Source organism: Ranitomeya variabilis, chromosome 3 (genome assembly GCF_051348905.1).
Source record: "Ranitomeya variabilis isolate aRanVar5 chromosome 3, aRanVar5.hap1, whole genome shotgun sequence".
NCBI classification, from domain to species: Eukaryota; Metazoa; Chordata; class Amphibia; order Anura; family Dendrobatidae; genus Ranitomeya; species Ranitomeya variabilis.
Genome location: NC_135234.1, coordinates 677,809,147 through 677,821,839, shown reverse-complemented (window position 1 = coordinate 677,821,839; position 12,693 = coordinate 677,809,147). Strand labels below are relative to the sequence as shown.

At 48.0% G+C, this 12,693-nt stretch overlaps 1 protein-coding gene across 2 annotated transcripts in view; it reads left to right on the top strand.

Annotated features, from left to right (window-relative positions):
- The window catches only part of ESPL1 (extra spindle pole bodies like 1, separase), a 65,993-nt gene that overhangs the window by 24,001 nt on the left and 29,299 nt on the right, over positions 1-12,693 (top strand). For both annotated transcript variants that reach the window (XM_077297999.1, XM_077297998.1), the window contains exons 17-18: positions 11,224-11,333; positions 11,698-12,677. In XM_077297999.1, coding sequence (XP_077154114.1) covers positions 11,224-11,333; positions 11,698-12,677 — 1,090 coding nt within the window. The remainder of the gene's footprint in view (positions 1-11,223; positions 11,334-11,697; positions 12,678-12,693) is intronic.

Genomic DNA, 12,693 nt, shown 5'->3' with positions numbered 1-12,693 from the left:
TGTATGCTGCTGCTGCTGCTAGGAGGCTGACACTATGCGAAAAAGGAAAAAAGGCGTAGCTCCTCCCCGGCAGTATACACCCACCGACTGGCACCAAGCACCCCAGTTTGTGCTTAGTGTCTGTAGGAGGCAGACCTGGATCTTCAGATCCCCTGCTAATCTTGATTCCGTTACAGGTTTTGTTGTTTTTATTAACATTTTGGCTTTTCTTTTTCAGATACAGCATTCAGGGATTCAGGGTGCAATCTTTCACCCTGCCTCCCCAGGAGGGCGGCTGAGCGAGCAGTGTGGTGTCATCCGCATCGCAGCTCTCAGACCGCCGGCAGGACATTATCCCCTGTCACCCTCCCAGGTGCTCTAGGGTCTTTATGGTGGCGGTCCTTGCCAAACAGTCCCCCTCACCCCTCTCCTCGGAGAGGGCTGAGAGGAAGACGGTGGTCACCAGCGGTGACCCTCCCCCTTGTTTTGGGGTCGAGGTCGTCTTCTGGACGAAGGATTCTGTTCCAGCGACCCCCTCTCTCATCGGGCCCCTGGTCGATCCTCTCTCCCTCTACCTGTGGAACCAGAACATGCAGGTACCAGCGCTTCAGCAGCCGCTCCCCGCAGAAGTATTTCCCTGTCTAAATGTACAGTGCTTTCACACAGTCTCGGCCGTTTTTTTAGTTTCACTTTCACGCTGCGGCCGGCCACGCCCGCTCCGATAGGCCACGCCCCCTCCTTTTCGGCGCTCTTTTCCTCCTCCACTCAGAGGAGGTTTTACATCCCGGGCACACCCTTCCCTTTCAGTGCGGCCCTATCAGGAGCCTTGGCTTATTCCTCTCAGTACAGCACCGCCCCTTCTCTGCTGGCACTTCCTGCTTCAGCAGCTCTGTGCACAGGAGACATCGTGTGTTGGGGGACACAGACAACTCTGCTCTGCGGTGCGCTAGGATTGCGACGCTATATTGGGCCCTCCCTGGTATTATCCATACCACTGTAGGCCCTTTAGCCTTTTCTGTAGTATAGTGCTGCAGAATATCCTTATGTCCAACTCTTCTGGAGCTTTCCTTACCAAACCTACCATAACTCACTACGCCTGTGCTCGTTGTAAGATAGTGGTCTGTAGGCCAATCGTCACCTCTCTGCCAGTCCTGCAGTCCTCCTGCCATGTCTGCCCCACAGGAAGCTTCTGAATCTCGGGATGGGGGCGCTCTCCCTCCCCCTGAGTGGGCCGTTGCTATCTCGCAGTCAGTCTCTGATTTGACTAAGGTATCTCAGTCCCTGGTCCAGGCGCTTGAACGTCTTCCACAACCTTCAGCCACCAGCGCTCCGACCGTCTTCCATGGCGAGTCGGCCACACCTGACCCTGAACCACTGGGAGACAAATCAGCCAGCCGCTGTAGAAAGAGGACTCTGTCTGGCTCTTCGTCTGGTTCTCCAGGTCCCTCCGCAGCGCTCAAGCTGCTCTCCTCCTCCCAATTCCCCTCTTCGGAGGAGGACATTGGGTCTGATGTGGATTCCCAGTCCGGTTCTGACTCCGATTCAGACCAGACTTCTAGCATGCATGCTGTCGTAGATAGTCTTATTTCGGCTATATCGCTAACCCTCAAACTAAAACAAGACGAGGTTTCCCCCCAGGATTCCTCTGTCTCCTTTAAGCGGGTGAAGCGTCCCTCTCGCTCCTTTCCTACCCATGAGGAGTTTGAGTCTACCCTGTCTGAACACTGGGAACATCCTGAAAAACGTTTTTCGGGTAGAAAACATCTGAATGTGCTCTATCCCTTTAGCGCCGATCTTCTCTCCAAGTGGGCTGAATCTCCCAAGGTCGATCCACCGATCTCCCATCTTTCCTCCAAGACTGTTCTCTCCTTACCAGACGGCGCGTCGCTTAAGGACGCATCGGACAGGCAAATTGAGGCGCTGGCCAAATCAGCTTTTGAGGCAACGGGTGCTTCCCTCTGCCCCAGCTTTGCTTCCACATGGGTGGCTAAGGCCATATCTGCCTGGGCCAAGATTCTCCGCCGAGGCATTTTGGCTTCAGCCTCCCCTACCGAGCTGGCTGAACTCGCCGACCAGATTAACCACGCAGGGAAATACCTTCTCACTGCCTCCTTAGATGCAGCAGCCTGTTCAGCCAGGGCAAGCAGCAACATTGTCGCTATGTGCCGCATTCTTTGGCTCAAAGCATGGACTGCAGATGCTACTTCCAAAAAGTCTCTCACCAACTTGGCGTTTCAAGGTTCCAGGCTTTTTGGCGCTCGTCTGGATCAAATTATCTCAGACGCGACTGGGGACAAGAGTACCTCTCTCCCCCAGTCCAAGCCAAAACGCTTCTTTAACCCAAAGGCTCCTCGAACATTTCGCCCCTTTCGTCCGTTTGCAGCCTCAGATTCCTCTTCGCAACAAGAGCGACCCGCTACCACGGGTGAACGTAGAAAACCCTCTTACAAGCCAGCTCCCATGTGGAGATCCAGGGCTCCACCTCCCAGGTCTTCCGGACCTCGTTCCAACAGATACCGTTCCAAGTGACGGGTCGCCCCCACCTGGGAGTCTTTCCAGGGTGGGAGGCAGGCTTCTTCTCTTCAAAGACACCTGGCTCTCAGTGATCAGCGACGCCTGGGTCAGAGAGATTATCACCTCCGGGTACAAGATGAATTTTCTACCCTCCCGGAAAATCGCTTCTTTCTCTCTCGCCCCCCAAAGCAACCGTCCCATTTACCCGGCTTGCTTCGAGCCGTTACATCTCTGGTCGCCACCGGAGTCGTAATTCCCGTTCCTTCCGAAGACCGTTTTTGCAGGTTCTACTCGAACCTTTTTGTAGTCCCAAAGAAGGACGGGTTTCTTCGCCCTATCCTGGATTTGAAGCTTCTGAACCGCCACGTCCGACCTCGCCACTTCAGAATGGAGTTCCTCTGCACATCCAAGATGCGTTCCTTCATGTCGCCATCTGCGTACGGCATCAGAGATTCCTTCGGTTTGCTGTCGGGGACAATCACTACCAGTTCACGGCTCTCCCCTTCGGTTTAGTGTCTGCCCCCAGGGTCTTCACCAAAATCATGGCGGCGGTCATGGCCCTCCTTCGTTCCAGGGGGATCCTCGTTATCCCCTACCTGGACGATCTGTTGATCAAGGGGTCCTCTCATCTAGACTGTGCCCACAGTCTCCAGGTCTCCCTGGACACCCTGACCCGTCTCTGCTGGATTATCAACCGGACCAAATCCTCTCTGATTCCATCCCAACGACTGTCCTTCCTGGGCATGGTGTTCGACACGAACTTAGCTCGGGTCTTCCTCCCAGAGGACAAGTTCTCAGTACTCCTCAAGGCGGTCCGCCTTCTCAAACTCCCAGCCCCTCAGTCACTTCGTTTCTGCATGGGAGTCCTGGGAAAGATGGTGGCCTCCATGGAGGCTGTTCCTTTCGCCCAGTTCCACACCCGCCCCCTCCAACTATTCCTCCTATCCACCTGGAACAGGTCCTTGGACTCCCTGGACCGTCCCGTCCACCTTCCTCTCCAGGTCCGTCAGTCCCTAACCTGGTGGACGTTATCCTCCTCTCTCCTGAGAGGAAGATCATTTCTTCCCCTTCAGTGGCAGGTCATCACCACCGATGCCAGCCTTCTCGGGTGGGGAGCAGTCTTCCGACAACACACGGCTCAGGGCCGTTGGACCACCCAGGAAGCTCTCCTTCCCATCAACCTTCTGGAGATCAGGGCAATCTTCCTTGCTTTAATCCGCTGGCAGTCTCTTCTGTCGAATCTTCCCGTCTGCATCCAGTCGGACAACGCCACGGCCGTGGCGTACTTAAACCACCAGGACTCGCAGCGGCCAAGTAATGGCAGAAGTGGCAAAGATTCTTCGGTGGGCGGAACGCCACTTTCCGGCCATATCAGCCGTTCATATCCCCGGGGTCGAAAACTGGGCAGCCGACTTTCTCAGTCGCCAGGGCCTAGCAGCAGGCGAGTGGTCTCTCCACCCCGCAGTCTTCAATCAAATTTGCCTCCTCTGGGGTACGCCAGACGTCGATCTTATGGCGTCCCGGATGAAACACAAGGTCCCTCAGTTTGTCTCCAGGTCCCGGGATCCTCTTGCCGTCGGCCACGACGCTCTGGTAATTCCATGGTCCCAGTTTCAGTTTCCCTACCTGTTCCCACCCTTCCCCTTGATTCCAAGGGTGGTAAAGAAGATCAAGTTGGAAGGGATTCCAGTCATACTGATAGCGCCGGACTGGCAAAGGCGGCTGTGGTACGCCGAGCTCGTAAACATGCTCGCGGACACTCCTTGGAGACTCCCGGATCGGCCAGATCTCCTCTCGCAGGGACCTCTCTGCCACCAGAGTTCTCAGTCGCTGAGTTTAATGGCATGGCTGTTGAGGCCGCAGTCTTGAAAAACTCTGGTCTCTCTTCCCAGGTCATACAGACCATGATCAGAGCCAGAAAACCGGCTTCTTCCCGTATCTACCATAGGTACTGGAAAGCGTTCTTTCGCTAGTGCGAAACCAATGAAGTTTTTCCAATGTCCTTTTCTCTTCCGGATCTTCTCGGTTTCCTCCAGTCTGGTCTCGATTCGGGCTTATCCCTCAGCACACTCAAGGGACAAGTGTCCGCTCTGTCGATTCTCTTCCAGAGTGACCTTTCCTCCATTCACCAGGTTCGGACTTTTCTACAGGGAGTTGCGCATATCGCCCCTCCTTTCCGTCCTCCCTTGGAACCTTGGGACCTTAACCTGGTCCTTGGCGCTCTTCAGGCTGCTCCCTTTGAGCCTCTTCATGACGTGCCCTTTTCCCTTCTCTCTTGGAAGGTCGCCTTCCTCATTGCCATTACATCCATCAGGAGGGTCTCCCAGTTGGCAGCCCTGTCATGTCGTTCCCCTTTCCTGATTCTTCATCAGGATAAGGTCGTTCTTAGACCGGTTCCTGAATTCCTTCCCAAGGTGGTCTCGGCTTTCCACATCAACGAAGACATTGTCCTTCCATCATTTTGCCCTTCTCCGGCTCATCCTTTGGAGAAGTCTCTTCACAAGCTTGACGTGGTCAGGCCCATTCGGGTCTATCTTTCTAGAACCGCTCCCTTCCGTCAATCCGATTCTCTCCTTGTCGTTTCTGAAGGTTGTCGGAAGGGCTTTCAAGCGTCTAAATCCACCATTTCGCGCTGGATTCGCTCGGCAATTTCAGAATCGTCCCGTGTTCATGAGGCACGTCCTCCCCCCGGGGGTGTGAACTCACTCCACCAGAGCTGTCGGAGCTTCTTGGCTGTTCGCCACCAGGCCTCCGCCTTACAAGTTTGCAAGGCCGCAAGCTGGTCGTCTTTGCACACGTTTACGAGGTTCTATCGGGTTCATACCCAAGCCTCGTCCGATGCAGGTCTTGGTAGGAAGGTACTGCAGGCGGCAGTCACACACCGGTCGACCTGAGACCTTTTCTCTTTTCCTTTCTACCCACCCTTTTCCGGGACTGCTTTTGGACGTCCCATGGTTGTCCTGTGTTCCCCAATGAAGGGAAGAAAGAGGGATTTTTGGTACTTACCGTAAAATCTTTCTTGGAGCCTTCATTGGGGGACACAGCACCCTCCCTACTGGTTTGTTCTGGTACCGTGTTTGGGGCCTGGAGACCCTAGTTGAGTTGGTACTTTTACTGTTATGAGTTCTGTCGCTTCTCCTACTGCTTTTTGCACTAACTGAGGTGCTTGGTGCCTGTCGGTGGGTGTATACTGCCGGGGAGGAGCTACACCTTTTTTCCTTTTTTGCATAGTGTCAGCCTCCTAGCAGCAGCAGCAGCAGCAGCAGCATACACCCCTTGGTTGTCCTGTGTCCCCCAATGAAGGCTCCAAGAAAGATTTTACGGTAAGTACCAAAAATCCCTCTTTTTGTGTACTCACCGTAAAATCCTTTTCTCCGAGCGAATCATTGGGGAACACCGCACCCACCCTGTTAGCCTATTGGCTTTGGTTTTTTGAGTTAACTTGGTTTTGGCATAGTTCATCCTTGTTAAATATTAAGCTCCTACAGCTTTGTTACCGAACTGGTTCACTGAGAGCCAGCAGGAGGGTGTATACTACAGGGGAGGAGCTATTCTTTCTGTGTTTACCTATTGTCCTCCTAGTGGCAGCAGCATAACACCCATGGTCCTGTGTCCCCCAATGATTGGCTCGGAGAAAAGGATTTTACGGTGAGTACACAAAAATCTCCTTTTGGTACGAACCCTATGTATGGCGCTTGGCTGTCTGCGGCAGTCCCAGAGAGAATGAATGGGGCAGTGACGTGCATGCCTGATCACCACTGTATACAGACCCAGCTTGATAGGACCCTGTTCTGGGGATCAGCAGGGGTCCCAGCAGTCGAATCCCCAGTAATCAGCAAGTTATTATCCATGCTTAGGTGAAACCTTACACTTGGCACAAGCTCCTGTAAAAAAAAATAAAATATAGATATAGATATATAGTGGCAACAGCATCCAAAGAATAGTGGAACTTTATTAATACATCACAGAATACAGACAGCCATGTTTTCAAGCCATATCCAGAGAACTGTATACCCACATCTTTAGAGTGCCAATCACCAATAAAAATCATCCAACCAAACTAACAGTAATTACACTTAAAGAAATTTTGGCTACACTCAAATACTGAACTAAACCAGTTAGTGGGAAAGTCATAGGAGAACTGATACAACTAAGATGGGTAAAGTAAAACCGCAACAAGTCATAGACCACAATGGAAACCAAACCTCCTAAAGAGCCATAAAGGTGGGTGCAGTATCCCTCAATGGAGGCCATGATGGGTTTTATGGTGAGTACCAAAAATCTCCTTTTCTCAATCGCTTCATTGAGGGACACAGGAGCCATAGTATGGCCTTAAGCAGTCCTCTTGCGTGAGTAATAAGATGTATATGGTAAAAAGGAAAAAAACCAGCCAGGAGACAGCAGGCATACCCAAAGCTTACTGGTAGAGCCGCTCTGCTCAGACTTGCACCTGTTAATGCAAAAAACATACAGCATGAAGACTGAGACTGTATGAAAGGAATAGCAAGAAGTGGACTCAAACGACTGGCAATGGGGGATTATCCCCTGGGATTGGATGGAGACAAGCAAGGGATAATTGGGCTAACCTCTACATAAAGGGGAGAAAGAACACCACCTTGAGGGGAAAAAAAAGAAGCCATAAGCCTCCTTGAAACACATAGGTGTAAACTTCTCATGCCATGTTCGTTGGGGTTGAAACATTGCGCTCTCAAGATATTGTGTGATATACTAATAAAGGCGTTCCAATCTTTTACATTGAATGTTGTTGCTTCGTTTTGATCTTTTATTATTATTATTATTATTTATTTATATAACACCATTGATTCCATGGTGCTGTACATGAGAAGGGGTTACATACAAATTACAGATATCACTTACAGTAAGCAAACTAACAATTACAGACTGATACAAAGGGGTTATATCTTTAACCCGTTTCTGACATTGGATGTACTATCCCGTCGAGGTGGGGTGGGCCCGTATGACCACCGACGGGATAGTACGTCCAGCGCGATCGGCTAAGCTCACGGGGGGAGCGTGGCCGATCGCGGCCGGGAGTCAGCTGACTATTGCAGCTGACATCCAGCACTATGTGCCAGGAGCGGTCGCGGACCGCCCCCGGCACATTAACCCCCGGCACACTGCGGTCAAACATGAAGTGTTCCGGCGGTATAGGGAAGCATCTCGCAGGGAGGGGGCTCCCTGTGTGCTTCCCTGAGACCCTCGGAGCAACGCGATGTGATCGCGTTGCTCCGAGCGTCTCTTACCTCCTATCCCTGCAGGCCCCGGATCCAAAATGGCCGGGGGCTGCATCCGGGTCCTGCAGGGACTATTTCCAAGTCCAGAGCAGGCGCTGGTAAGCCTGCAGTGCTGTCAGTCAGATTGCTGATCTGACAGAGTGCTGTGCAAACTGTCAGATCAGTGATCTGTGATGTCCCCCCGGGACAAAGTAAAAAAAAAAAAAAAATTCCAAATGTGTTTAAAAAAAAAAAAAAAAATTCCTAAATAAAGAGAAAAAAATATTATTCCCATAAATACATTTCTTTATCTAAATTAAAAAAAATAAAAGTACACATTTAGTATCGCCGCGTCCGTAACGACCCAACCTATAAAACTGTCCCACTAGTTAACCCCTTCAGTGAACACCGTAAGAAGAAGAAAAAAAGAGGCAAAAAACAACGCTTTATTATCATACCGCCAAACAAAAAGTGGAATAGCACGCAATCAAAAAGACGGATATAAATAACCATGGTACCGCTGAAAACGTCATCTTGTCCTGCAAAAAACGAGCCGCCATACAGCATCATAAGCAAAAAATAAAAAAGTTATAGTCCTCAGAATAAAGCGATGCCAAAATAATTATTTTTTCTATAAAATAGCTTTTATCGTATAAAAGCGCCAAAACATAAAAAAATGAGGTATCGCTGTAATCGTACTGACCCGAAGAATAAAACTGCTTTACAATTTTACCAAACGTGGAACGGTATAAACGCCTCCCCCAAAAGAAATTCATGAATAGCTGGTTTTTGGTCATTCTGCCTCACAAAAATTGGAATAAAAAGCGATCAAAAACGGTCACGTGTCTGAAAATGTTACCAATAAAAACGTCAACTTGTCCCGCAAAAAAACAAGACCTCACATGACTCTGGACCAAAATATGGAAAAATTATAGGTCTCAAAATGTGGAGACGCAAAAACTTTTTTGCTATAAAAAGCGTCTTTTAGTGTGTGACAGCTGCCAATCATAAAAATCCGCTATAAAAAAAAGCTATAAAAGTAAATCAAACCCCCCTTAGTTAGGGAAAAATAATAAAATTAAAAAAATGTATTTATTTCCATGCTAGGGTTAGGGTTGAGGCTAGGTTTGGGGCTAAAGTTAGGGTTAGGGTTTGGATTACATTTACGGTTGGGAATAGGGTTGGGATTAGAGTTAGGGGTGTGGTTAGGGTTACCGTTGGGATTGGGGTTAGGGTTGTGTTTGGATTAGGGTTTCAGTTAGAATTGGGGAGTTTCCACTGTTCAGGCACATCAGGGGCTCTCCAAACGCGACATGGCGTCCGATCTCAATTCCAGCCAATTCTGCATTGAAAAAGTAAAACCGTGCTCCTTCCCTTCCGAGCTCTCCCGTGCGCCAAAACAGGGGTTTACCCCAACATATGGGGTATCGGCGTACTCTGGACAAATTGGACAACAACTTTTGGGGTCCAAGTTCTCTTGTTATCCTTGGGAAAACAAAAATTTGGGGGGCTAAAAATCATTTTTGTGGGGAAAAAAAGATTTTTTATTTTCACGGCTCTGCGTTGTAAACTGTAGTGAAACACTTGGGGGTTCAACGTTCTCAACACATCTAGATAAGTTCCTTGGGAGGTCTAGTTTCCAATATGGGGTCACTTGTGGTGGGTCTCTACTGTTTGGGTACATCAGGGGCTCTGCAAATGCAACGTGACGCCTGCAGACCAATCCATCTAAGTCTGCATTCCAAATGGCGCTCCTTCCCTTCCGAGCTCTGCCATGCGCCCAAACAGTGGTTCCCCCCCACATATGGGGTATCAGCGTACTCAGGACAAATTGGACAACAACTTTTGGGGTCCAATTTCTCCTGTTACCCTTGTGAAAATACAAAACTGGGGGCTAAAAAATCATTTTTGTGAAGAAAAAAAAAAGAATTTTTATTTTCACAGCTCTGCGTTATAAACTGTAGTGAAACACTTGGGGGTTCAAAGCTCTCAAAACACATCTAGATAAGATCCTTAGGGGGTCTACTTTCCAAAATGGTGTCACTTGTGGGGGGGTTTTAATGTTTAGGCACATCAGGGGCTCTCCAAATGCGACATGGTGTCCCATCTCAATTCCAGTCAATTTTGCATTGAAAAGTCAAATGGCGCTCCTTCCCTTCCAAGCTCTGCCATGCGCCCAAACAGTGCTTTACACCCACATATGGGGTATCAGCGTACTCAGGACAAATTGCACAACAATTTTTGGGGTCCAATTTCTTGTCTTACACTTGGGAAAATAAAAAATTGGGGGCGAAAATATCATTTTTGTGAAAAAATATGATTTTTTTATTTTTACGGCTCTGCATTATAAACTTCTGTGAAGCACTTGGTGGGTCAAAGTGCTCACCACACATCTAGATAAGTTCCTTAGGGGGTCTACTTTCCAAAATGGTGTCACTTGTGGGGGGGTTTTAATGTTTAGGCACATCAGGGGCTCTCCAAACGCAACATGGCGTCCCATCTCAATTCCAGTCAATTTTGCATTGAAAAGTAAAATGGCGCTCCTTTCCTTCCGAGCTCTGCCATGCGCCCAAACAGTGGTTTACCCCCACATATGGGGTATCAGCGTACTCAGGACAAATTGTACAACAAGTTGGGGTCCATTTTCTCCTGTTACCCTTGGTAAAATAAAACAAATTGGAGCTGAAATAAATTGTGTGAAAAAAAGTTAAATGTTCATTTTTATTTAAATATTCCAAAAATTCCTTTGAAACACCTGAAGGGTTAATAAACTTCTTAAATGTGGTTTTGAGCACCTTGAGGGGTGCAGTTTTTAGAATGGTGTCACACTTGGGTATTTTCTATCATATAGACCCCTCAAAATGACTTCAAATGAGATGTGGTCCCTAAAAAAAAAAAAAAAAAAAAAATAAAAAAAATGGTGGTGTAAAAATGAGAAATTTCTGGTCAACTTTTAACCCTTATAACTCCCTAACAAAAAAAATGTTGGCTCCAAAATTGTGCTGATGTAAAGTAGACATGTGGGAAATGTTACTTATTAAGTATTTTGCGTGACATATCTCTGTGATTTAAGGGCATAAGAATTCAAAGTTGGAAAATTGCAAAATTTTCAACATTTTCGACAAATTTCCATTTTTTTCACAAGTAAACGCAGGTAATATTTTACCACTATCATGAAGTACAATATGTCACGAGAAAACAATGTCAGAATCACCTGGATCCGTTGAAGCGTTCCAGAGTTATAACCTCATAAAGGGACAGTGGTCAGAATTGTAAAAATTGGCTTGGTCATTAACGTGCAAACCACCCTTGGGGGTAAAGGGGTTAACAAACCGCAGCCAGGACTGATCATTGTATGAAAGGAAGACAATCCTTTTAAGATGCAATATTCATTGGGATTTTGCTTTTTCTAGCAAGATTTATTTTTCCTTTTTATTAATGGAAAGTTTTTACATCCCGCTAAATTTCTAAAATCTGTTAAACATTCCTGTTGCAGCTGTGCCGACTTCTTGGTGAGGAAGGCAGAACTAGAGACTTTACGCGCTGAGCCTCAGCAGTGTGAGGATGACTTGCAGTATGTGGCTTTCCTTATGGAGTCTTGTACAGGTAAGTTGGCCTGTAGGCTTGGACTATATGGAGGCTGGTCGTACAGTCGTCCTTTGAGTTTCACGTACCCACTTCTCAGCACATGACTTGGGGTTGTGCCTGTAATGGTTAATCTATCTCTGTTCAGCATTCAACATCGCTTCTATGCTGCAATGGGAGCCACACCCCTGCTCATACACGCTGCCACCACTCACCAAACACACGGGCGATGAGGCCCGGAAATATTACTACTACTGTCTGCCAATCACCAGGCGCACACACTCTAAGGCTATGGATTCTTTAGAGCATACAAGGTTCAGACTTATTAAAGTTGTTAGTTTATATTTTACAATCTAACTGAAGATTAAATCTTTCTTTTTGATAGATTTCACTTCAAAATCTCGACAAAAAGAAGTAAAAATAAAAGTTTCCAAAGGGAAGCAGTCAAATAAAAAAGTGAAGGCTCCTGAGATCACACCGAGCCCTCCAACAGATGACTTTCTGAAGGGTGTTCAGTTTAAATTTGTGGAAACCAGAGACTTGGCGAAACCTCCAGAATCTCCAACCATTGCTCCTTCATCTCTGAAGAGCCTTCCTCAGTTTGTGTCGCATCCACTAGAGTGCACATGTGCCTTGTGCTCAGACCTTGTCCTCTCTCTGCTTTGCACAAGATGGCAGGTTGCTCATGCAGAAAATGATCCCCAGAACCGAGCCTTGTTACGATCAGCTCTAAATCGTTGTCAGTCCATAACACTCAGATTTTCTAAAATTTTGAATGGTCTCCTATGTGCAAAGTATACAGAGTTGGGAATTGCTGATACGCTCACTGCTCGGGTGTATCAGGATCTAGTGTCGCCTCCTAATCTTCCCGAGAAGATGTTAGAAGACGGTCTACGCTTTGTCTCTTCTCGTCCAGCTACTTTTCCCAAGCACTGGATGGCGAGTCTTCTACTAGTGAAAGCGTTGGACTCGATTTATAAGCTGACAATCAAACATGGTGGAAGCATTGCAGATCTCTTCATGCAGGTATGGGGCTGGAAACCTCAGCAAGAGGCAAAAAAAGCTGCAAGTCTCAAGAGCAACATCACCTCTTCTATATCCTCTACCAATAAAGGGAAGGGACCTCGCCTGCTTTCAGCAGATTTTAATGATATATTTTCTCAGGAGGAATCTGATTCCTCTATTCCTTCTGCACTTAGCAAGGCTCAAACTCCGATGCGAAAGGACCGTCTGAACTCCCAAACCAAGCCTGTGATCTCAACCACCTCCAAAAAGAGTTCTGTCACCATCTATAATGAAGAGTCTCCCCAGCCAGAATTGGAGCCGAGAGCTCCAAGAAGACGTAAAACAAGAGCAGTGATCAAGGTGAGGCCTAATCGTC